At 40.5% G+C, this 24,723-nt stretch overlaps 3 protein-coding genes across 7 annotated transcripts in view; 2 read left to right on the forward strand and 1 right to left on the reverse strand.

The window, feature by feature from the left end:
- Positions 1-45: 45 nt before the first annotated feature.
- On the forward strand, positions 46-3,975 carry ctsh (cathepsin H). Of its 2 annotated transcripts, XM_084933400.1 has the most exons (12): positions 46-962; positions 1,148-1,179; positions 1,339-1,444; positions 1,532-1,602; positions 1,684-1,788; positions 2,228-2,314; positions 2,407-2,462; positions 2,551-2,632; positions 2,742-2,810; positions 2,893-2,999; positions 3,422-3,547; positions 3,635-3,975. In XM_084933400.1, the coding sequence occupies exons 1-12, from the start codon at positions 899-901 to the stop codon at positions 3,702-3,704; spliced, it is 975 nt and encodes a 324-aa protein (XP_084789526.1). In that variant the 5' UTR covers positions 46-898; the 3' UTR covers positions 3,705-3,975. The 2 variants fall into 2 exon arrangements, with proteins under 2 accessions (XP_084789526.1, XP_084789525.1); XM_084933399.1 differs by lacking the exon at positions 46-962 and having other exon boundaries at positions 969-1,179.
- Positions 3,976-4,200: 225 nt separating this feature from the next.
- blm (BLM RecQ like helicase) lies at positions 4,201-14,593 on the forward strand. Of its 2 annotated transcripts, XM_084933393.1 has the most exons (22): positions 4,201-4,873; positions 5,105-5,165; positions 5,256-5,877; positions 5,969-6,104; positions 6,545-6,645; positions 6,751-6,865; positions 6,956-7,599; positions 7,859-8,035; positions 8,117-8,235; positions 9,206-9,319; positions 9,450-9,548; positions 9,646-9,794; positions 9,930-10,036; positions 10,328-10,488; positions 10,638-10,833; positions 10,921-11,111; positions 11,196-11,340; positions 11,460-11,659; positions 13,072-13,267; positions 13,354-13,476; positions 13,867-14,065; positions 14,199-14,593. In XM_084933393.1, exons 1-22 carry the CDS (start codon positions 4,779-4,781, stop codon positions 14,371-14,373), a joined length of 4,125 nt encoding a protein of 1,374 aa, XP_084789519.1. In that variant the 5' UTR covers positions 4,201-4,778; the 3' UTR covers positions 14,374-14,593. The 2 variants fall into 2 exon arrangements, with proteins under 2 accessions (XP_084789519.1, XP_084789518.1); XM_084933392.1 differs by having other exon boundaries at positions 5,105-5,877.
- A 53-nt stretch (positions 14,594-14,646) lies between these two features.
- Positions 14,647-24,723, reverse strand: part of frmd5a (FERM domain containing 5a) — a 75,156-nt gene continuing 65,079 nt past the window's right edge. For 2 of the 3 annotated variants that reach the window (XM_084933397.1, XM_084933396.1), the window contains exons 12-14: positions 24,271-24,339; positions 23,986-24,092; positions 14,647-19,959 (exon numbers count right to left, since the gene is read on the reverse strand). In XM_084933397.1, coding sequence (XP_084789523.1) covers positions 19,373-19,959; positions 23,986-24,092; positions 24,271-24,339 — 763 coding nt within the window. In that variant the 3' untranslated portion in view covers positions 14,647-19,372. The remainder of the gene's footprint in view (positions 19,960-23,985; positions 24,093-24,270; positions 24,340-24,723) is intronic. The other variant, XM_084933398.1, reaches the window with a different exon arrangement.

Here is a 24,723-nt window from a genome sequence, read left to right on the forward strand (position 1 = left end):
ATACAGTCTGAAAGTTCTTAGCTTTATAAGCAGCTCTCTGTCCTAGGAAGCAACCGTGCTCAGCGGCCTACCGTGATCCGGCAAAATCCGGAATTAATATGAAAAAAATATTTAGAATTTTCACAAATGCACAAACTAAACATGACATAAATTGTTTTCTGATTCAATAAATGTTAAAATCCAAGTTGCAATCACATCATAACTTTCATGAAACCTGGGACCAGCTTAATACCTGGTCTACTTAGATTTTATTGATTTCCTTATTTCATTTACTAACATCACAAAAGACTTGGTAATAACGCAGGTCTGACTCTAGCAGTGAACTTGATGGCATATGTTTATCTTGTTTATTTATTTAAAAATGATTGCTTCAAGTCATACAAACCATATTATTTCACCAAAATATGCCCTTGTAGCGAAATTCTTAAATGTAGACACATTAAAAAATATTCAAATACAGATTAAAAAGGAGGACGCTATTAAACATGTTTTATAGCATGCTCATGCTATAAACTGGGGCTAATATATTACTAACAGATTATATACGTTTATTTTCCTGCTGCTTTATACATTTAGTACATAATTTCCATTTCTTTAATGCCACAATGTCACTTTAGCCACAGTTGAGACGCCGCTTATTTTATGTTTATTTTAACCATTTTGTACGAAGGCAGTTGTTGTGCATTGTGATGATTATTTATTGCAGTGCTCTCCATTTTTTAATAACTATAGCTTAAAGCAACACGCAGTCCGTGAACCATCAAACATTTACCCGTGGATCGCAGAACAATAGCCACATAGTTGTAACAGCAGCTGTTCACCTCGTGACTCGCCTCATCTGTTTCACTTCACTTTCACACTCCTGCTGCAAATACTGGCACTTGGAACAGTCGACACAATGTTCGTTTTTCTTGTGCTCTTTGCGGCCTCTGTAACGTCAGCTTTTCGCCTGTCTGATCAAGGTAAGTCGCTTATTTTGTTTGGTAAAGTGCGCTTTACATTCTTATTCCTTTAGTGTTTTTTTGCTTTGACATTTGCGCTACACCAGCTTTCGCTTTCACATTTACGGCCATGGCGTCTGTTCTATTGTTTCATGTTCTTTATCGGACACTTTTTAACATTTTTTTTAAACATGGATTATTTACAGACGAGTTTCACTTCAAGTCATGGATGGCACAGGTAGGTTATAGCGCCGTGACATAAGCAAAAGATTGCGCTCGGTATGTTGTTATGAGGAAGTTGTCTGGTGAGAAAATCATAGTAACAATGTGGCTCAAGTGCGTACTGCACCAAGCTTAAAAATAAATGTCTAAATCAACACCCTTCCTCCATGTACAGTACAACAAAGGGTACAACTTGAAGGAGTACTACCAAAGACTGCAGATATTCACAGAGAACAAGAAGAGGATTGACAAACACAATGAAGGAAACCACTCGTTCACAAGTAAGACCTCTTTGTGTTTGCATTAACGTTTTGTTTCACGTGGCTCATCCTAAAGTGCTTTCACCTGCATTTCCTCTCTTCCTGCAGTGGCACTGAACCAGTTTTCAGACATGACATTCAGTGAATTTCGAAAGTCCTTCCTCATGTCTGAGCCTCAGGTAATGATGCTCATACAAGAAGGATTTTGCAATGATGATTAAGCTGTTGTTGGGGGGTTTTTGACAAGTTGATTTTTGCAGAACTGCTCTGCCACCAAAGGGAACTACTTCAGCAGCAATGGGCCGCTACCAGACTCCATCGACTGGAGAAAGAAAGGGAATTATGTGACCCCAGTGAAGAATCAGGTGAGTCTGAACCTCAGACATCCACATGCATGGTTGCTCAGTCAGACAGTAGATTAAAAAAAAACATTATAGTAATAGTAAAATAAAATGTTTATAATTAAAAAGGAAACCCTTTAAGGGGATGCAGTTTCCCCACAATGCAGTGAAAAATGTTACTGTTGCATGTCGAGAACAGGTTAACTAAACTTACTTGCTGAGTGGCATTGCAAAAACTGTTTGCCCTTAAATAGTTTATCCAGTGTTCCTCCAAACAAAACATGTCAACAGGTCTGCTGTAAGAAAAAGGCCCAGTGTTAAGTTGAGTTTGTGGGATTTTTTTTAGTATTTCTTTCAGTGCATAAAATCTTTCCTAAAATCTTTGTGTGTGTGTGTGTGTGTGTGTGTGTGTGTGTGTGTGTGTGTGTGTGTGTGTGTGTGTGTGTGTGTGTTTACGGCAAAGGGAGGCTGTGGTAGTTGCTGGACGTTTTCCACCACTGGCTGTTTGGAGTCTGTAACTGCCATCAACAAGGGGAAGCTTGTACCGCTGGTGACTTGTTTTTTATTAGCTGATTATGTATCAAAAATTGCACTTCATGACAAAGCATAATGACTAACTTTACTGCTTATTGCGTTAACTAGTCAGAACAACAGCTGGTAGACTGCGCTCAAGATTTCAACAACCATGGATGCAATGGGTGAGTCAAACATTTCCTACCTTCCCCTTTAAAAGAAAATTACGTGTAATTGCTCACTCATTTAATAACATATTCATTTGTCTTTCAGAGGTCTTCCCAGTCAAGCATTTGAATACATCATGTACAACAAGGGACTGATGACCGAGCAGGACTATCCATACACGGCTTTTGTAACTATCAGCTAAAAAAAAGAAACATTAAACAAAAGAGACTTTTCAGTTACATACGGTTGTGTTTTATGGCTTAATTTATTTTAACTGTGTCTTTTTGTCATTTTAGGAGGGTAAGTGTGTGTACAAACCAGAAAGGGCAGCTGCTTTTGTGAATAGTGTGGTGAACATAACAGCAGTGAGTATCCATCAGGGATTTTCATCAAGGAAAAGTCTTTAGTGAAGCGAGTGAATGATGACGTTTTTCTGCCGTCTGTCAGTACAATGAGATGGAGTTGGTGGACGCTGTCGGGACACACAATCCTGTCAGCTTTGCTTTTGAGGTGACCTCTGACTTTATGAGTTACCACCAGGGTGTGTACACCAGGTAAGAAGAGGTCATAATTTCAATTTTGTCTTTTTTCACATTTATTAAAACATACTAAGTGTTTATATGATCACTATATTTGCTATAACCAAATGTAAGCAGATTCCTGCATGTTTGCTCCCATCATTTTTCCCCTGCAGTGTCCATGAAATGAATGGGGCAGACCTTTACTTGAACCTACTGATCAAGTCTATTATTCTTTTGATGCTCACATAAACACACATGCTCAAAATCTGTTTTTCATTTGGACAGCAAGTTTACCACAACCACTGCTGCTAAAATAAGAACTGAGAAAAGAGGGTTTAGAGTATTTCATTCAGCTTAAAATGTCAGTAAAGCTGTTACTTTCAGACATTTGAGAGGTTTAGTTCCTCTTTCTGAATAAAAGATAGAGAGTCAGAAGAAACATGTTCTGCTTTCAGCACTGAATGCCACAACACCACCGACAAAGTGAACCATGCAGTTCTGGCTGTCGGCTATGGACAAGAAAATGGTACTCCTCACTGGATAGTAAAGAACTCATGGGGATCGACTTGGGGCATGAACGGGTAATTTTTCTAATCAGTCACATGTAGAAAATTTTCCCTAAATATTATGAACCAAAGAAACAGAGTAACAGTTTTGTCCTCTCACAGGTATTTCCTCATTGAACGTGGGAAGAACATGTGTGGACTTGCTGCCTGCGCATCATTCCCAGTGGTGTGATTATTACATGTTTGCACATTATAAAAGGGCTGACGATGAAGCCAGTTCATTTTTATATTGTTTGTACAGAGTTTGTTTTAAAATCAGCAGCCTGTGCATCTCAGATGTGTTGTTTTTCCAAAAAGGGAAGAAGTCTTAACCCTCATTCAAGCACTATGACAGAAAGATCCAGGTCACTACACTATGAAATAAATGTAACTGAAATTATCACTTCATTGAAAATCATTCAAACTGTTCTGATAAAATTTGCAAATAAACTCTATTAAATATGTCGAGTTGTTATTTACAATGAACTGCAGTAAAAAGTCACAGAAAACAAAGAGACACAATTGTTACACCCCTCTGTGACAATTTTATTGTAAATATTAAAAAAAAAAATCGGAGATAATCCATTGGCTTAATTAGACCATTGTGACAGGAATGTTGCAGGGCATTATCAGTGCTGCAAACAACGTTTACCCGGTAGCTTGATTTTGTGGCCCCGGTCTCAGTTGGGTTAGGGTTTCAGATTTTTTTTTTGTTTTTTTAATGCAACTGGGCAGCAGAGGTCGCTGTTAGGTAGGTCTTCGGTCTACGATAGCCAGTGGTGGGATGATAATTTGTATTCATAAAATCATTGCGTTTTATGTAACACTATCGTAGACGGTATTAGATCAGCTCAAAGTTAAAAATTAGGCTGCTTTTGCATTATAAACAAGTATAAAATGTGTGTGTGAAACCGGCCCACTGTGTTTCGTGCACGTGGAAGACTACATTTCCCATGATACTCACGCCAAATCAGCCTCGGCCAATAAGAAGTCCGTTTGTTGAATGGGCGCAAAAATCTGTTGTCTGGGTTTACAGGTACACATTGAGAGAGTTAATCTCCGGTCAAAACAAAGGAAAAAAATATTTAACTGTAATGAACGTTACTGAGCTTTACTCCAGCGAGGGGTACGAGTGAAGAGCGACTCTCCGGGAGACAGGTCGCACGTCGTGTCTAAGCGCAATGCTAAACAAACTGCTCGCTGCTACTTCATGAATTGAGCTCCTATTGCTAGCCAGCTAACACGTTAGCGCTGCCTCTTACAAACAATGTCCAGTCTACCACAAAATAACTTGAAGGAACAGCTAGCGAGGCACAGCAATGCTGCTCAAAGCAAGCAGTCTGTTGCTAAACCTAAACCGGGGTAAGTATGGCCAAAAAACCGCAGGGATAAACTGCTAGCTAACTGTAAGCTTTGCTAACAGCAAAAGGATGGATACGTTTTGTTATTTACTGTACACTCTGTTTAGGGTGACAGTGCTGGGTATGAGATATGGTTTCGAATTGCGACACTTTCACCTAGCTAGAACATGACTAGCTGTCTTAACAGTCACATTGTTTTTATAATTCAGCTCCTTTTGTGTGTAATTTTCAGGGCTTTTTCTTTCAAAAAGAAGTCCTCATCAGGTACGACCAAGGTGGAAGTCCCTACCAAGGTAATCAGCTCAAATGCTTTGGCAAACAGGAATGTCAATGTCCCCAAGAGCGGTTTGGTGACTAAATCTCCTTTGACATTTTCAAACAAGCTTGAGAGACCTCAAAAATCCAGAATCAACAACTACTTCTCTGTAAGTTCAAAATGCAAGTCGGATACCATCAGCCCAGCAGATATTGCCTCTCCTACATCCCAAACACCTTCAGTGGTCTCTGATATTAAGTCAGCTCCAGCTAAATCTGACAGCCTGTCTTGTAGCAGTAATTCATTCAATTTCACAGCTCTGGATGTGTCACGTAGTTTTCCTGTGGACAACTGGGATGATTTAGATGACTTTGAAACACCAGCCAAGGGAAAAAACAACTCATTCAGTTCAGAAGTATCAGAGAAAAGTGGCAAACTACTGCCATCCCCTACTGGAGAAAAAGCAGAATCGACAGGGAAACTAAACTATGATTCCTTATTTAAAACATCCAAATTAACTAGCAAGAGTGGTAAGCAAACCTGCATGGAAACAGATGAGCCAGAGGAAAATGTCAACACTGCTGCAGTTTCACCCGGACCCAGTTTAAACCAGGAACCAGCAGTCTGGTCAGATGAGGAGGAACTTGCCATTAAGATGAACAGAAAACATCCTGCACATCTAAAGCATATCTTGAGTGACAGTGAAGAAGATAATAATGCTGAGCTGGAACCTTTTACAGGAAGTACAGGTAACTGGTTGTTTATTTTAGGTATACACTGGTCAACAGATTACATTTAAAAACAAAAAAACACTATGTGCTACCATGTGTTACTCTATAGGTAACAAGAAAATATGGATTGACCCAAAGACAATAGAGATAGATGACAACTCGGAGCCTGAAGATGACCTTGATTGCATTCCACCTTCACCCATCCCTGATGAGATCATTTACGCAAGCTCAGCACTGGAGACAAGGTCAGAATTTAGACTTGTCTGCATATTTTACCAATCATACTTGTGTTTGTAGCAGCCAAAATGCTCGAATGTTCTCTTTTATCCTGTAAAAAGTTGTTACTGCCAGCAATCGCTTCTCTGTAGTGATAATAGTTAGATTGATGGGGAAAGTTTTAAATACAGACAGTATATAAGACAGCCTTGGCTTCAGAGATGGTGCCAGTGAGCAAAAGGCGTAAACTTGAATTTCTTTAATGGCCAGCAAGTTTGGTTCCTCTGAACTTCCTATCTGTGGGGAAAAAGACCTGTGGGTTTCTCATCTTTGACCTTAATAAATACTTAGCTGATGAACTTAATCACTCTTTCAGGTCATATTTATTATAACAAGAAAGTCATTTTAAAAATTACGGTTGTTCTAAGAGTTAGAAACGTATCACATGACTTTCTTTATTTTCAAACAGAGCTGAGTCAGCTGATGCTCAAATTGGAGACAATGCTGTGAAATCAAAGAGCCCCGTCACACTGCATGAACCATCCGAGCTCTGCTTAAAAGACAAAACAAGTGAGTGTTGTACCTTTAAAAATAAAAAATAAAAATCCTATACCTCATTTTATTCAAAAGTATGTTTTGTTGTTTTTTTCCTTCCATGTATTGAATTCTTTTCAGATGAAAAACTTTTTGCTATCATGGAGTCCATTTGTGCTCTGGTTGACTCCATCCCTGAACATGAATTAATTGCTTTGTCCTGTGGAGATGAACTTTTACTGAAGAGGGCCCAGAGGTGTGTTAGCTTTGTGTGTAGTTTTGGTATTATTCATGGTGTTTTAATTAAATCTCTTTATGACCATAATCACCTGCTTTTATCCTGCAGGAAGAGAATTCTTGCAACTGGCGGTGACTGTTTGTTTAGGATGCAGCAGCCAGACAGCACAGTGATTTCTGAACCCAGCTTCAAAGAAACATCTTTTTCTAGCAACGGTGTTTCATCCAACAGCTCTGTGCCTGTGGACTCCAAGAAGCCTCCTCAGCATAGAAGATCTTCAGTCATCTCTGTGGACTATGACTCTGATCACTCTGACAGTGTTATTGATATAAAGCCCTTGGATAATAAGGACAGCAGGGCAATAGGTGTTGAAACTGACAGTATCTGTGACTCTCCATCAGCACACAGGTTCACAAAGCCATCTTTTAATATATCTGAGAAATCAAGCATTGATCTTGATGGCTCAGACCTCTTCTTCTCACCCAAGGACTCAGAGAGTGGTGTGCAGAAGAAATCGAACAACACCCCAACGTTTGTAGCTGCTGAAGATGAAGAAATGGATGACTTCTATAATGACGACTTTGATATAGATGACTTTAATGACTCTGATATCCCAGATTACTTTGACGAACCACAAACTTCATCAGCTGTGACTACAGCAGTGAAAGAGGGGGGGCCGAGCAAGTCCTCATGGGAAAAGAAACCAACAACACCTACTTGTGCTCCAAAGCCATCAACAATTTGTTCTCCAGGCAAGTCATTTTGTACTCACTGAATCTGTTTTTGAGGCATCTGAGAAAAGCCAATTGTTTCCCTCTGGTCCACAAATCTCATACAGTTCTAGATTGTTACACATTCCATGTGTATTGATTTCATTCTCCTGAAATGCAAAACTCCATATGAATTATATATTTAACAGAAAACGTATGTTTTTAAAGGTGGTCTGTCATACCTGATAAACACAGGATTTGATTTTTAAGGAACTTGTCTTTTTTGTGTCTCTATTTGCAGAACCCACCTTCAAAAACCCAGCTCATGATCGCTTCAGAGGCTTTAACTTCCCTCATTCACAAGAGATGATGAAGATCTTTCACAAGCGTTTTGGACTTCATCAGTTCAGGTTTAATCAACTAGAAGCGATTAATGCTGCACTGCTGGGTGAAGATGCGTTTGTTTTAATGCCCACAGGTTTGTAAAAGCATGCTTACAGTAGCAGTGCAGCGTTTGCTGTGAAGATGTCCAGGTATCTTAAACTGTTGTATTTTTTAGGTGGAGGGAAAAGTTTGTGCTATCAGCTGCCTGCGTGTGTCTCGCTGGGGGTCACTGTGGTGGTTTCTCCACTCAAATCACTCATTGTAGACCAAGTTCAGAAACTCACCACTCTGGATGTAAGTATGCTTGTTTCCACTCGTCTATTTGATCAGAGAAAAGTGTGAAGTGCTTATGCGTGTACTTGGAAAATGTATTAAATAAGTTAATTTAATAGGTTTAAAAAGAATTTTCATTTCAACAGTTTTTCAAAACTATGGGTCAGTTCATATCTTAACTTTTGGCAGTCAGATTTGGTTCATTTCACCAATTGGCCCCTGTCTGCCACTTGATTACTTGATAATGATTGGATTATAACATGCATCTCAATATAAGGCCCAGGGGCCAGAACTTGTCAGGCAAAGATTCCAGTTTGGCCCAAAGGAAGGTCTTGGAAAGTATGAAGGAGGGCATCATTTTTGCAGTGTTAACTGTGTTTTTTGGTTTTTTTTATAAGTTTTGTTTTTCCTGTTGATAAACACCTCCCCTATGGCCATTCAATTAGAAAAAAGTAATTAGGTAACGTATAAACAATTCAATAACAACAGAAAAAATCCTGTCTACAATTGAAACATCTGTTTTTTTCAAAATAAGTAATTATTTTGAAAAAACAGACATCCTGGTGCATACAGCCTGAGAAATGAAGTACCACAGCCTTTTCTGAAATTTTACACATTTATTTCTCACAAGTTAAGTCCAAAGAGTTGTGCTGACAAATGTCTTTAATTTACTACAGCAGCATTTCTTTGTCATGTAGATACTGCATTTGATTTGCTTATATTAAGATATCGGAGGGATTAACTGTGTAGTTAAACTTCCTTAGACTGACCAAAAGTTTTGCTTGTCCAGCCCACTTGCATTAATGTTTTCACTAACAGCTCCTCACTACATGGGAAATGGAACTGCGAGTCAATATTGTGAATAGTAATTTCAGTCTTGATTTAGGAAGTTTTTTATACTTCTGCTGGGGTTTTTTTGTGTTGTTGTTGTGGTTTGTTTTGTGTTTTTGTTTTTTAATTTTTGTTTTTATTGTATTGCTCTACATTTCAGATTCCAGCAACAAGTCTATCTGGTGATAAAAGTGATAGTGAAGCATCGAGGATTTATATGCAGCTTTCAAGGAAAGATCCCATTATTAAACTGCTCTATGCCACACCTGAAAAGGTGAGCTTTTTGTGACTTGTAAACTAAATTTGAAAGATTTAATTGTATTATAATTGCATAATTAAACATGTCTGTAACTATAAATTCTGTAATGCTTAAAACTGACTTATTCCTCACTCCCCCCCAAAAGGTGAGTGCGAGTAACAGGTTAATCTCCGCACTGCAGAACTTGTACGAGCGAGGCCTTCTGGCTCGGTTTGTCATAGATGAAGCCCATTGTGTCAGTCAGGTATGCTCCTTTGCTTTCATGCGCACCCAATCCTGCTGTATGCTTTTATTTTTAGCAGCAGCCATTTTGAATCATTCCATCATTTTAAATCTTTCAGTGGGGCCACGATTTCCGCCCAGACTACAAGAAGCTGCATGAACTGCGTCAGAAGTTCCCCAATGTGGCAATGATGGCTCTGACAGCCACAGCTACTCCCCGAGTGCAGAAAGACATCCTCAACCAGCTGAACATGAGTCGACCCCAAGTGTATGTGTTCACTTTCAGCCTCTGGTTTAGATTTAAAACGTGTGTGTGTGTATATATATATATTCGTTTTTCTTCTTCTTGCTGGATCAAAAAGCAAAACAGTACCTGAACATTTTTCTTCCAATGTGTTTTCAGGTTTACGATGAGCTTCAACAGAACAAACCTGAAGTACTCAGTGCTGCCCAAGAAACCCAAAAAGGTGGATGAGGACTGCACCAGCTGGATCAAGAAGCACTACCCACGTAAATAATTCAGTACTTTCTCTGATCCCGGTGCATGCTATTTTCAGAACACTGTCATAACTGCTGTGTTAAATTTTTAACTTTATATGAACACTTTAAGCCCTCACATGTCCCTGAACAGTAGGTGGAAAATCAAAACAGTTTGCAGACAACAAGCCAAGTGGAATACTGTGTAGAATTTTATTATATAAAGTTGTTGGATGTTATTTTGGATAGAAGTAAAATCCCTAAGTTCTTTTAAATCTGTGTTTTGTTGGGGGTTATGTGCATCTGTCTGTTGTTCTGATGCAGGTGACTCTGGCATCGTGTACTGCCTGTCTCGTAACGACTGTGATGCCATGGCCGAGAGTCTTCAGAGAGCAGGGTTATCAGCCCTGTCGTATCACGCAGGACTCAGTGACAGTGACCGAGAGTATGTGCAGAGCAAATGGATCAATCAGGATGGTTGCCAGGTCAGCTCAAAACTCAAATTATAGATATTATGAACATAACCAGCAATCTGGGTACCGGCGACAAAGACGAGATCACTAGATGGTTGCGTAATTTAAATCATGGTTTCAAGTCATGCTTGAAATCCTCTTCTTTCATTTGCTGCCAACAGGTCATCTGTGCCACCATCGCCTTTGGCATGGGCATTGACAAGCCTGATGTGCGCTATGTGATCCACGCTAGTCTGCCTAAATCAATGGAAGGATACTACCAGGAGTCAGGGAGAGCTGGTAGGGATGGAGAGATCTCTCACTGCATTCTCTTTTACTCCTACACCGACGTCCAGCGCATCAAGAGGATTATCAGCAGTAAGTGATAGAAAATCAAACCGTCCAGGCCAGTTCAGCTCCTAACATGTTTACACAGTGTCTTTTTGGCTTCTTGCATTATCGCAGTGGACAGAGAAGGCGACAGACACACCAAGGCAACTCACTACAACAACCTACACAGCATGGTGCACTTCTGTGAGAACGTGATGGAGTGCAGAAGAATTCAGCTGCTCGCTTACTTCGGAGAGCTGAAGTTCAACAGAAACTTTTGTAAGGACCATCCAGACGTCAGCTGCGACAACTGTACCAAACCCAACGTAGGTATCATTTCTTCTATGTTGATGATATATGTAACCTACCGCCAGCTGTTTGTAATTGGCCATCAATGTTCCTAAAAACAGCAATACAAGATGCGAAACGTGACTGAAGATGTGAAAAAGATCGTGAGGTTTGTCCAGGAGAACTGTGAGAAAGTCGGAGCAAGGTTTGGCAAGACTGCTAACCAAAACAGACTGACCCTCAACATGCTTGTGGATATCTTCATAGGTACAGTACATACACAAGCAAGCAGTAAAAATGCATTTGGCAGCTAGAGAAGTTGATATTCCCAGTACAGTTGTTTGAATTATGTGTGGTTAAAAACTGTAAATGTTCTTTTATGTCAGGCTCTAAAGCTGCCAAGGTACAGACAGGAATGTTTGGCATTGGAGCAGCCTACTCCAGACACAATGCTGACCGTCTTTTTAAAAAGCTGGTTCTGGATAACGTCCTGGTTGAAGACCTCTACATCACCAATGGTGGGCAAGCTGTGTCTTATATCTCCGCTGGAACAAAAGCCATGAATGTGCTGTCTGGATACATGCAGGTAAGAGGTCGCACATCAGCGTTAAAGGCCTTTACAGACCTGACAGGCATGATGAAATCAATTATCTATTGACTATGTGCACGTTAGCATATGCTACTTCCGGTGCGGAAACTCCTGTGGGGAGCTTTGTTTCCGGTGTCCTATTCGCGCCCGGTTTACGGTCCAAAACAAGTTAAGCAAATGAATGAATCAAGCGGCGATTTACATTTCTATAGATGTCTTGGGCATTTACCCAATATATCTGTAAATGATGTTCATCGACTTGTCAATATTTTTCCCCCGCGCCTCAGAGCAAAAGAGAAAATGGATTCAAATGTTATATTTCTCAGCTGTCCCTCGTTTATCGCTGGTGTTATGTTCTAAAAATAACCAGCGATAGGTGAAATCAAGTAGCCAATTTTATTTTTTGACGGTGCAAAACGTTTCGTGGACATCGTGGACATACAGTACTGCACTTCAGAGTCACACTGCTAGCGATCGATGCAGCGATTCTGTACTGTACAGGAGAGACGTCACGGAGGAGATGTCTGCAGCGATCAGGACGCAGGACACAATGTGACGTAAAAAAAAATAAGCATGCAAACTTGCACTAAAAAATCTGTGAAACAGCGAGGTGAAATGTGAACTGCGTTATTAGTGAGGGACCACTGTAATTTTTAAGGTAAGTCACAACATACCCTTCGTACATACTAATGTATAGAAACCGTTACCAGCAATCATTCATTTTTGTGTGGCTTTTTTCACGGTTTGTTAACATGCTGTGTAGGTGTGTACTTGACTAGCTGATCTCGACATAATGGGGGAAACATCTGGTTTGACTATTCTTCACCTGTAGTTTGAATGCTGAACATTTGCCTGTTTAAATCATAAGAACTGTCACTATACATAGATGTGCTTCTGAATGTGGACGATGTGTCTTCTGCATGCAGTAATGCAGTTCTGCTTGTGTTGAGTGATGTAAACAACTGATCGATCTAAACTCTTTAAACGTCAAAATTGATCATTAGATTTTTTTATGACACAACAGTGGTGAGTGTTCTCACCTTCTGCTCTTTGTAACTTAACGCGATCTTTCCGTTTTCCAGTTTTGGACATGATTTTGGAGTATATCTTCGCAGTAGCGATTGACCGCAAAGTAAAGCTACCGGAAATGTACAACCCCACATCCGGTCTCAAACCAGGAAGTTAGCATTTTCTCGTGCACAGGGTCAATTGTTTTTCTTGGTGCTTTTTAATTTGCTTGCAGTGTGCATTACAAATTCATATCCTAAAACATCGGAATTTGTGTCATTTTTACTTTAAAGCCCTTTGTACACCAATCGTTTTCAGTGTCATGAAGAGTGGTAGAGTAGGAAAATGCAATGAAGTGCTGCCAGTCAATGAAAACACTACTGGCTCTCATCATTTCCCAGGTGGAGTTTTATGAGACTGAGAGCGCGTCCACCATCAGGAAACATAAAGCTGCCACGGCGAAGAACGTCTCCCGGAGAGAGGAGATGGTGCAGGAGTGTCTTAAGGAGCTGTTGGATCTCTGCAAACAGCTGGGGAAAGCGTTTGGCCTTCATTATTACAACATTTTCTCCACTGCCACATTGAAAAAGATAGCTGGTAATTAAACTTCTCAGACACAGAACTTTTTATTTAATTTCAAAAGGAAACATTTTATAACTTAACACACTTTTTGTCACATCCAGAAAAGCTTTCTTCTGACCCTGAAGTCCTCCTGCAAATTGATGGTGTAACAGAAGATAAACTGGACAAGTATGGAGCTGAAGTCATTCAGGTCCTGCAGAAATATTCTGAGTGGCAGCTACCTGGTAAGAGATCCTACTGAAGTTTTGCACATTGTAACTTTTTGGATCACATGTTGGTTTGCTGTCGTCAACCTAACAGGCAGGTGGGCAGCATGTACACCTGAGTTTGTGAATAAGATAACTTGAAAATGAAGCGACATAGGAGCTTCCAGTTATATCAAATTGTATCTACTTAAAATCTCAGACCAGTTTAAATTTGTGACCTCAATGTCAGAGGTCAAGGTTTCTTAAAATCTTGTGAATGTGATCAAGACATCTAAGATTTTGGCATGTCTATGAGGAGGCTGACCACTAGCACTAGTGGTTGCCTGTAGTTTTTTTTTTTTAACTTTTTTTTTAAATTCACACATTGTGTTAATATAAAAATAAAGTTTATTTTTTTCTGTGTATCAGAGGAGCAGGCTGACAGTGGAGGCAACGGGTGGATAGACACGGCACGAGGTCGCACTCGTGGAAATGACGAGGATGACACAGAGTCCTCCACCTACTTCCGTAATAAGTCTTCACAGGGACAGAAGAGAAAGAAGGATCCGTTCTTCAAGTATTCCAAGAAGAAAAAAGGATGTGGCAACACAAGCTCCAGTTCTAAAGGGTCTGTAGAGTGTTGTCTCACATTTCATCATCCAGTTGGGGATCGTATTTGCCAATAGGCGTCACCCTTGTAACTGAACTATTTTTCTTTTTTGCTTTCTTTTGTCTTGCTGTGGTGATTTTTGTGGATTTAGACGTGGCTACAGCAGCAATAAATCCTGGTCGTCCTCCAGCTCCAGGGGTGGAGGTCGAGGGTCCAGGAGCTCAGCAGGTGATGCATCAGCCAGGAGACCAGGATTACTGGCAGCCCCAATGCCTCAAAGCAGCCAGCGTCCGTTCTTAAAGCCAGTATTTTCACACTTGAGCTAGGACTCCTTCGTTCCGTATCTGACTTTGTAGACTAGTAAGCTAATTTTCTAATCCACCAAGCTGCTGCTTCGTATTGGACCAGCTAAAACTGCATTTTCTGTACAGTTATCGCATGTTTATATTGTTGTACATTTTTACTTTCTGTGGCTGGAATCCTTCCCTGCACTTTTATGTGCTTATCTTATTTGATAATAAAAATAAATTAAGATTTTATTCATGAGTATCGATGTAACTTGTTTTGTTTTTTTACACAAAACCACACGAGCAGCTGCATCTGTTTTTAACATTTATTTCAAGTTTGAAGTGTCTTATTTAATGGCACCAGTTACAAGGGACTATTGGAGAGAAACAATATTTTATACTGACTTGTACAGAAGGTTACCTACAGTACAAACATTGGTTTTGGAATGGATCAGACTGAACAAGAACTGGATTTGGCACATGGATATATATATATATATGTATATATACTTGTATATTTAACATAATTAAACAGCAATCTGCGATCTGAGGATAGATTGAGGCAGACTAGAGAACACGCCACCAGACATGGATATGCATATACACTCATTGACGTGTATGCACAGTTGTGTGAAGGTCTGTACTGGGAGCGAGCAAAGGGCAAAAAGCAGAGCAAGATGTCTTGGGTTAGTTTCATTAAACCCTTGGTGCGAAAAGCACCATTCACATTAATGTGACAGGGGCTCTGGCCAGGAAGGAAATCAAGCCAATTAAGAACAAACCGCCTAATTGTGGTCAGGTAAGTGGGTTTATGTGATTGCAACAGAAATCTTAAATTCTGATTATTTTTAAAAAAAAATATTTTTTTTTAGCTGTTTTAGCTAATAATGACTCAGATATGTAGACAACATAACACGTCACAGTAAAGTGCAGTCCAGTAGAATAAAAAAAAAAGCAACCTCAGGCATGAAACTTAAGATCTTTTTGTTACAGCCTTCATAACAATCGATCGAAGGTTTACAGAAATCTGGCGGTTGGCTGTCATGAAATTGCATTTTAAATCCATGCAGCTTATGTTACTGGGTTAATTCTCATCACGTGTATTTTACTTTTACTAAAATTCATGTTTCATCTTCCACTGCAACCACATATTTTTTCAAAAAGTACAAACAAGCCAATTTTCCTTATGAACCATAAATGACAGATGTCGCTTCTGTCATCTCCCATGAAGTAAAGTAAGTGCAGAAAATGTAAACGTGGCACCGCAACTGCAATGTAATGTCAGGTTAGTCACAGGAAACAAGCTTGCAAAGAGTTTTGCCTGCCTGTTGAACACTAGAGTCTAAGACAGAGCTGAAAAGTGTTTTTCCCCTCTTGGTTTGGGAGATTTAAGGATGGAGAAGTCTGTAGCCGAAAGAGATGTTGCGCCTCTGTCTCCATTCCTTCATCTTTGCCACTTTGGTAAACTGCAGAGTGAGGATCCAGGCACAGGGAGCAATGTTTTGCTTAACAGTGAAACAACAGAAAACAGCAGAACAAACATCCACACAAGAGGTCTCTAAGGAAAATGCCATTTTAGAAACTGTGATTACTGATTGCAAAGGTAACTGAGCGTCTAAGCGTTCGAGTCCAAGCATCGTTGTTCGAGTGAGCACAACAGCAAATTGGGCGAATAAATTTGACTCATCAAACATTAGTCATCATTAGATCTTAGTATACATGTTTTCATACTTTTTGCTCTTACAGCTGTTTATTGCTTCATGAATAATGCTGCCTTTTTCTTTTCTTTTTTTTTTGTTGCATGTTCAGAGAGACCGCTTAAGCTACATAATGCTGAGAGATGTAAAAGGAACACTTTTAAAAAAAGATGTCTACAACAATGCAGCCTGGCTGGACTGAAGGGTCATACTGACCTCAGTGAAAAAGTAATAAATATGAAGTATGAAAGTACACAAAAAAAGTCAACCCACCCGCCCCGCTCCACCCCCTGGTAGGAAAAAATGTGCTTTTTTTTCTTTTCTTCACATAAATAAGCTCCTACATCAACAGCGTTCTTGCTAGTGTTGCTGTATTGATTCCATGTTTCCTTTTAGCATTGTGCTGAGAAATGTCAGTGCTGTTACCTCCACCAGAGATAACTATGGCCTGTGAAAGACAATTAGCCAAAGGAGTGGATCCGGCCACAATGCCAGCGTGCAAGCTACTCTGTCTGCAGTCAGGCCGTAGCCGAGGACTTATATGCTCAGATTACACAGGAGCAAACAAATCAAGTAGCACCATCAAGCCTTTAGTGGAGCAGCTGCAGGAGGGGGTGTGTAAAAAAACCAAAAAAGAAAACGAAGAAAAGAAAACATTAACCCTGTACAGCCGTTGATCAGCCTTCAATTTCGAATTTACATGGTAATTAATCCTTCAGAACTTCTCTACATCTCTTTCTCGTCACCCCTCTCACTTCTCTTCCTTCTCTGCTTTAGTCTGTCCAAGCCTCCACTCCATCACCATGAATCTTGCTTCCACTCCTACATAATGACACACTAACACATACACCTGCATTCGGTGCAGGAGGTAGACACGCAATACAACCCCCCCGATTTTAACCAGAATCCAGCAGCCACAACAGTTATTGCTCCCTTGAGCTGTGAGACGGAAGAGCCTCAAGCCTGACCAAGACACCAAGGAGCAGATGTTATCTGATATAAACCTCCAGATAAAGAAAAGATTCCTGTATGCAGTCTGTCTCCACCAAAGTCGAGATTTCTGGTTTCACATTAGTTAATTCTAGATTAATTTATTGTTTCAGTGTGATTTTCCTTAATCTGACCAACAGATACTGTATTTATAAATGCAGAGAAAAGATAATTATTGCATTAATAGTAGCTAATTTTATGCAATATTCATTTATCAAAACAACCTCCTAGTTTTTTTAAATGTTAAATTTTTAAGAATGTCAAATTACTTTGTGTTTGTTTTTTTTAAGAGGACCTTTTATATCCTTAAGAGTAGCTTTGCATGAAAAACAGCTTAAAATAATTATTATTTACCTCATTCTGTGCTTTAGTGCAGCCCTTCAGCTTATCTTCTGTCTGAAATGAGCTATTTCAGCTCCTCCACTCCATCAGGTGAGTGGTGGTTATGTGCGCACACAACCAGCACTGTGTGCCTAAACATGACCATATTAGGGACATCCGCTCTTACTGACATCATGCAGGTCCAAGGGTCCAAAAAAAACAAACAAAACAAAACAAAAAAATCAAACTGTCAGCAGCCTGAAGTCTGAGCTTCTGTCTCACATGGATTATTTGCACATTTGTATACTCAACTATCTTAAACATGAGAATCCAGCATATATATATTTAAATATCAAAAAAAAAAAAAAAAGAGAAAAGCCTAACAGGTCCCCTTTAACGTAGATCCAGTCAGTCAGGCTCCGTCACCTCTCCAAATTCTTCAAGTAAAATAAGATATGATAAAGTTATGAAAGTCGGACATATGTTTTTGAATTATTTAGTATTGGTGGTACAATGACATTCCAGATTTAATTCAATCTAAATGGTCATTAAAGTTGCACACACTCTGCTGGTGGAGTGATGGGAGGCATGATTAGTGTTGAGTGGATCTGGATAAAAGCCCTGTTTTTTTGTTGTTGTTTTTTTGTTTTTGTTTTTGTTGTTTTTTGTTTTTTTCTTTTTTAGACCTCCTTCCATCTTTCCATAAATGCTTCTGACCTTACAGCGCTAAAAAAGGTATAATTTAATCTCAATAACAAAATAACATTTCAGTTCTGTTAAAATATACATGGAAAACGTGTCAATATATATTAGGAAACAAACTAATTTGTACAAAAAGTACAGTATTACTCTTATTCTAACAATAATAATAATATAGTCAGAGCAAGGTTGATATGAAACCAAAATAAATCAAGAATTCTTCATACAAAGAAATCATTGAAATTCATCGAATTTCAACGTGATGAAAAAAACAAAACAAATCAAATTAAAATGAAGAAATAACAAAAGAACTGAACCAACGAGCACATTCAAAGTTCTTAATTATTAAAACCATGTCAGCATTGCACATCTACCTAGACTATCATCTACTGGTGCCAGTGAATCTTTGCTCATTGTGAGCGTTTTTCTAACCACGTCTGACACTACTGGGAAAATAACACTACAGGTATTGGTACTTATTTCACCGTATCCTTATAAAGTGTTAGAAAATAACCTTGCGAACCTTGTATACAAATGTATACTGAAGTCTAACTGTGTCTTAAGCTATCGATAATTTCTATATTCCCAAAAAAAAACTCATTAACCACACTTTCTGTTTTCCGTTCCACACTCCTTCACTATTATTCCCTTCAAACTGCTTTGTTTTTCTAATGAGGTTAATCTGCTGCCGACTTCTGATGGGGATGAATCGATATCAAGAGCTATTACACCACTTTGACTCATGTATGGTTCACAGCAGAAGGCCCTTTGACTCTGACGTGACTCACTTCCATCTTTTACTGACAAAATCAACTTCCTTCATCACCATTCACGACCCCTTCTCCTTCTGCTAATCGTGTTTAAAAGCAATAAATAAGAAACGAAGGCAACGTTCATCTGTTGCGACAAAAAAAACATCTTCTGTTCCGGTAAAAGGAACTGTTTAAAATCCTTTAGTTCTTTGCTTTTCTCTTTAATTTTTTTTCCTTTGTTTTATTTGAAAAAATAAAATACCTGAAATGGCTTAAAATTTAAAAAAAAAATTGCAGAAAAAAGGTGTCCTGGCTTTTGTAGAAAAAAAAAAAGGAAAAAAGAACAACGTAAGCGAAACGAGGAGGGGGTTGGGTGGGTGAGGGCAACTTAAAGTGGAGGAGGGGGAGAGAGATCCTGGCCCGGTGTTACCAGGAGTGGTCCAAGCTGTATGTCTGTCTGCAGGAGGAGGATGAGAGAAGCAGGGTTCATGGTTGGGACGAGGCTGCCCTCCATCACTCCGGAGTCCTAACCGTCTTGTCAGACCCCCGAACAGGTTTATGGACTCTACGACCTCACTCTCACTTGTTAATGAGCAACCCGCCCACCCAGCGGAGCTTGCAGGCAAACCACCGCCTGAGGGGACAAAAGTATTCGTAATGGAACTGCTCAAATTCGGGGGTCTGGCGGATATCAGTTAAAAATGCAATGTCAAGGTCTGACTCGGTGAGGATGATGAGGAGGAGGAGCAACACAAAGAGGAGTCCAATGGTCACAAGGAGCAAACGGAGGACACTTAAGACAAACTTATTCACCTGTTCCACCTCGCTGAGGGCTGAGTCCCCCCCTGCGCCCTCCTGTGCAGATCTACTGTCTGCACCAAAATCACCCCGTTCCCCATGCATAGGAGTGCTCGCTTCCGACTCCTTTTCCTCCTCAATGCTGCAGGGCGCTCCATTGATTTGGCGTGATACGGCTAGTTCCATGCTGTGCTCAGCCACCGGCGTGGGCAGGACGCTGTCAGAGGGGCTGTAGGCCTCGTCAGAGATGACTGCCATCCCCTCGCTGGTATCTGCGACCTGGCTCCGGGAGCGTGGTATAAACGATTCCCCGTGGGACACTGAACGCACCGGTGTAGAGTGGGCACTGTCACGCAAGGACTCCAGACCTGCAGAGGAGTTCAAAGAGGAAATAAAACAAGGGAATCACGTGAAGTAGGAAATATTACACACATTTTAGACATAAAGAACTTATATAAACTTGGCTATAAAGGGGCTTTATGATAGTGGCACAATCGTGAATAATTTTGAGACTATTTTATACAAATTTCCAAACCTGCCTGTCTCTCCAAGTTTTGATTGGTCTTTTTAACTGAAATTAGTGGAAACCACAGCACAGAGACAAGACTCCCCACAGTGATATCTGTTGGATGCTGCTGATGCTATTTTAGTTTTATTAGAGCTGAGCGCTACATTTGACACTGTGACTCACTGCATTTTACTGAATGGTCTCCAACATTAGGTTGGCATCTCTGGTACAGTCAGTTTTAAGGTGGTTTTATTCTTATTTATAGGATAACTCTTTTAGTGTTGACATTGGCAAATCACAGTCATCCTTAATGAAAATGACCTGTGGAGTTCCTCAGGGATCTGTCCTCGGCCCTCTCCTGTTTTTTCTTTCTCTACATCTTATCCCTGGAATAGATCATCCATAGTTTTCACATCTATCTTCTTCCTCACATTTGTTTTAATTTAACTGTTTTTTGAATTATAATTTTCTTTATTCCTTGCCGTTAACCTCATTGTGCTGTGAGTATTCCTACACCTAATATGTTTTAACTTTTAACTCCTCTTAAATGTTTTAATTACTTTTTCTTCACTTGTTCTTGTTGTTGTTCTTCTTCTTGCTCTTGTTAATATTAAAGTAAGCGGTCAGTTATACTTTCCATCTAATGAGGCACTCACACACACCCTTTACTGTAGTTCTGGTACTGTTAAAAGGTTTCTGTTTGACCAGCAGAGGTCTGTTACGACATGCAGACACACAGGCTCCACTTTGAGCTGAAATTTGATCACACTTTCTCCACAGTCAAGCAGTTAATGTGAATCATTTTAGAGTGTCTGTATTGTCCCAGGGGGAGATGTGTTTTCAAAGTCTGTCTACACAAACTATAGAAATAACCGCGGCCAACATATCATATGGACCCTCCTCTCCACCCAGTGTGCATTAACACAAATGAGCACTAATAAAGTTTGTTTGTTCTGCTCTTTGAAATTCCAATATTACCAACATTACTAACATACTCATTTTGAATCCAATCCAAATGTAATGTATATATCCTTCAACAACAAAGCAAACAACCCACACGGGCTCTTACACAAAGAGGGTTGGAGAGTGAAGGGTATCAACCCAACAGCAGGAGCGGTATCTTCTCATTTCGGTGACAAGGCCCAGAAGGATCACTGGCAGAGCAATACAAAATGAACTCAAAGCAGGCTCCTCATGCATGTTTCCAGACCAGAATCAGACTCTATGAGGGTGGCATGAGGTCCAGACCTCCTTTAGTGGCACCTGGTTGTTGCCTCCCCACTGCACCTAACTGGACAGACTGATATCCCCGAAGTTTAACTGACTTTGTGTTATACTGATCGACTATGGTTTTCTACTAATGATCGACTCCTACTGTGTGTTTATTATTTTCTTTCAACCCACCATTTCTGGGTCAAAATCACTAATCTGCTACACATTTAATGTTCCCACAGTTGAGTTTTTTCTATTCTTGTTTTGATTTCATTTCAATTCTACTCACATTGAGGTTTAATTCTGATTTTGAATTTTGGTTCTTATCTGCGTAAGTTTTTCTGTTATTCTAGTGATATTTTTCTTTTTTTGTGAAATCATTTTATTTCTTTCAGTTCTTGTCTTGATTTAATTATTACCCCAGTATCCCCAACGTATCTGTTTTTTCACTTGTTATTTATGGTTTCCTCCTGTGTTCTGCCCTCACCTGTGTCCTGTGGTTCATTCATATGCTGTGCGTGCTTCCCCTTTGCTTGCTGTGCTGTTTCTTTGGATTACGTTTTACTTTTATTTACCTTGCTTGTGTGTGAGCCATACACTCGCTCCTCACGAATATCCCTGACAAAATGAATCTTTATAGAATACCTGACCAATTTTTTTTCCCGGAAAGACAGTTATGCATTTATTTACACAAATGCCTTGTTTAAAAAGAGAATGTAAATATTGAAAGGAAATAAAAAAGAGAGGAATGGCATGCAAAACACACTGGAATCAATCAAGTGACATTACATTTACAGTATGTGCCCTTGCTATTACAGTATTAGAAGACCCCAAAACAAACGTCTCTGACCAGAAGTACCATAAGGCAGAGCTGCTACTTGACTAAAAACACGATCATCCCATAGTGTTACAAGCAACTATTGAACAGAGGTTCAAAGACGAGCCAGATATACAGTACTGCAGCTGAACTGGTCATAGTACAGTACAAGAGAGGCACAGTATAGATGTCAGTGAAGACAAGCTGTTGAGATCTTTGCTGACGTAATCACATTCCCCACAGTGTCAAAGCAGCAACATTACACCTTTACTATAAAGAGAAGGGATTAAAATTCAGCTTTTGATGAGGAAGCACAACACGAAAAGGACCTTTTAAAAACTGTAAGAAAGTAGGGCAGATTATGCCCGGCACCTAAGCCTCTGCGGACATGAAACTTAAGTCAAGTGAAAAGAAAGCAGCATAAAGGCTGTGTGAATGTCAGCGGCTATCTTTACTCAGAGTAGATCTGCCTCAGCTTATCCTGTGTTCTGCTTACAGCAGCGAGCCAGTGAGTAGAAAATGTGTTTGCCATTTGTATCTGCCATATTTAGAGTTCTAAATTTTGAACACTCTAGCATAATAAAACTTTTACAGAAACCACACACACCACATTATCGTGCTGTACTCTTGAAATATGACAATAGCGACTTAAATTTGCCCGTCCAATAAGCTGGAAGCGCAGAAGACCACAGGACTTGTATCACTTTCACCTCGCTCAGGAGGCAGAGACTAATTTAGAATAGAGAACCGGCCAGTCCATGTAAAGCACACTCCTGGCTGGTTCTGTGGTGAGTTTACCTGGAGGATTGCTGGGCTGAACGGAAGGTAGCGAAGCGCCAGAAAGAGGGGTAATCTTGTCAGACCCCTGTGGCCCAGTCAGGGCAGGGTAGAGGGGCAGGACGCCCAGGGCCTTCCCCAGCAGTCGAGGCCCCAGGCTCAGCACACGAACTTTCACATCCCGGTAGCAATGATTGATCATACGCAGGTGGACATTCACCCGTGTGGTGATGCGGATCAGACACTTCACCATGGCTGCAGCGTGCGCGTGCTTATCCTGTCCTTATGGTCCCTTTCCAGAGTCCAGGCCACAGGGTGTGTTTGTGTTAGGCCGAAGAGTTCTGCTTTAGTTGCGGAGGTGAAAGAGTGGGTTCCTACACCAGTACTACAATCACTAGCATTGGCCTGGCCTGGTTTGGCCCCACCCAACCCAGTGACATAAATGGAGTAAAAGACCCAGGTTATTTTCAGCTGGCGTATTAATACCGCTGCAAGTCACCCAGTCAGCACACACACTGGTGGGTGGGTGAGGAGGGGTGCGGGGAGCTTTCTTCAACCCACAGCAAAAGACCCTCTAAGACGGCACACCTGCTTCTGACCTCTGAGTCCACTGAGTGGTGGTATGTACTTGAAAGCCAGGCAGGCAGACCAGGTCTAACCCTAACCCACAAAAGGGGTGTACACCTGCTGTGTCCATCTCAGATAACAGAAACACTCAAGCCACCTGTTCAGGGCCAGCAGGCCTGCAGGTGGGCTGAATAAGTGACTTTAGTTGCCACAGTGTTGGCACAACATGCGGTCAAACATACACACATCTCCAAAATGCTGCACTGAAGTGAGGCACGCTGACGGACGCACACACCTGCAGCACGTCCCATCAGCATGGACTGCTCCAAACAGCTCTAGTTACATCATGTACTTGTGTGTACAAGCGTTTTTTTTTTTTTCTCAAGAAGAGGAGGATCTCACCCAGATCGAGATTAGATCTTCATATTGACGATGTCAAATTTTGCGTGTCTTTTATTCAAGTGAACAGCCCCTGGCACTTGGTACGGTAATAGTGTGGAACTCAGTTCTTACCCTCCATGATAGATATGTGCACAGCCCTCCGACGCGTGCGCGGTACGCTGCTGAGCCGCGGCCCGTGGGTGATGGATGGACAACTTCTGCTAGGCACGAGGCCAGCCCTGCAGAGACAAACACAGACAGGAATGCGTAAACATCTGAGCTGTGAGTGAAGGTACTGTGGCCAGTAGGCGCTGCTGATATAAAGACATCTACAGTAGCTTGGTTCCTAAGAAAATGGAGGAAATTAAAGAAAATTGTGATCAAACATTCTGACCTCTCCTGAGTTCATAACTCTACCTGTGTATTTCTGGAGGTTCGCGTTTGATTTTGGCACTCTGCTCCATCACCTCTTTTGCCACTCGCCCACTGTTATAAAGCACAGAGACGATGCTCAGGATGAGTTCCACATACACGCACACTCACACGCACAAAACCATTCACCCATCACGGTCTCACCCAATGCTATGAAAGCTATAACTGCAGTGGATGAGTATAGTAGATGAGCATCATGATTGATTTTGTCCTGGTGAATTCAGCAGTTTGTAACTGAATTACACCCAGTAAGACAAACGCACACATAGACTTCTTGGCAAAAAATATAAAAACAATGATCATGGTTTGCCCTTTAAAAGTGAACTCCACATTTAACTGACTCAAGTGTTTTCGCCATCTTGTCACTGAGAAACTGAGGTCAATCTAAAAGTAGCCATGCTTTTAAGCATACACACTCCTTTGTTTTCTAAATGGGAT

The sequence above is a fragment of the Perissodus microlepis genome, chromosome 7 (assembly GCF_051167445.1).
Source record: "Perissodus microlepis isolate ML-2025 ecotype Zambia chromosome 7, ASM5116744v1, whole genome shotgun sequence".
In the NCBI taxonomy this organism is placed as follows: Eukaryota; Metazoa; Chordata; class Actinopteri; order Cichliformes; family Cichlidae; genus Perissodus; species Perissodus microlepis.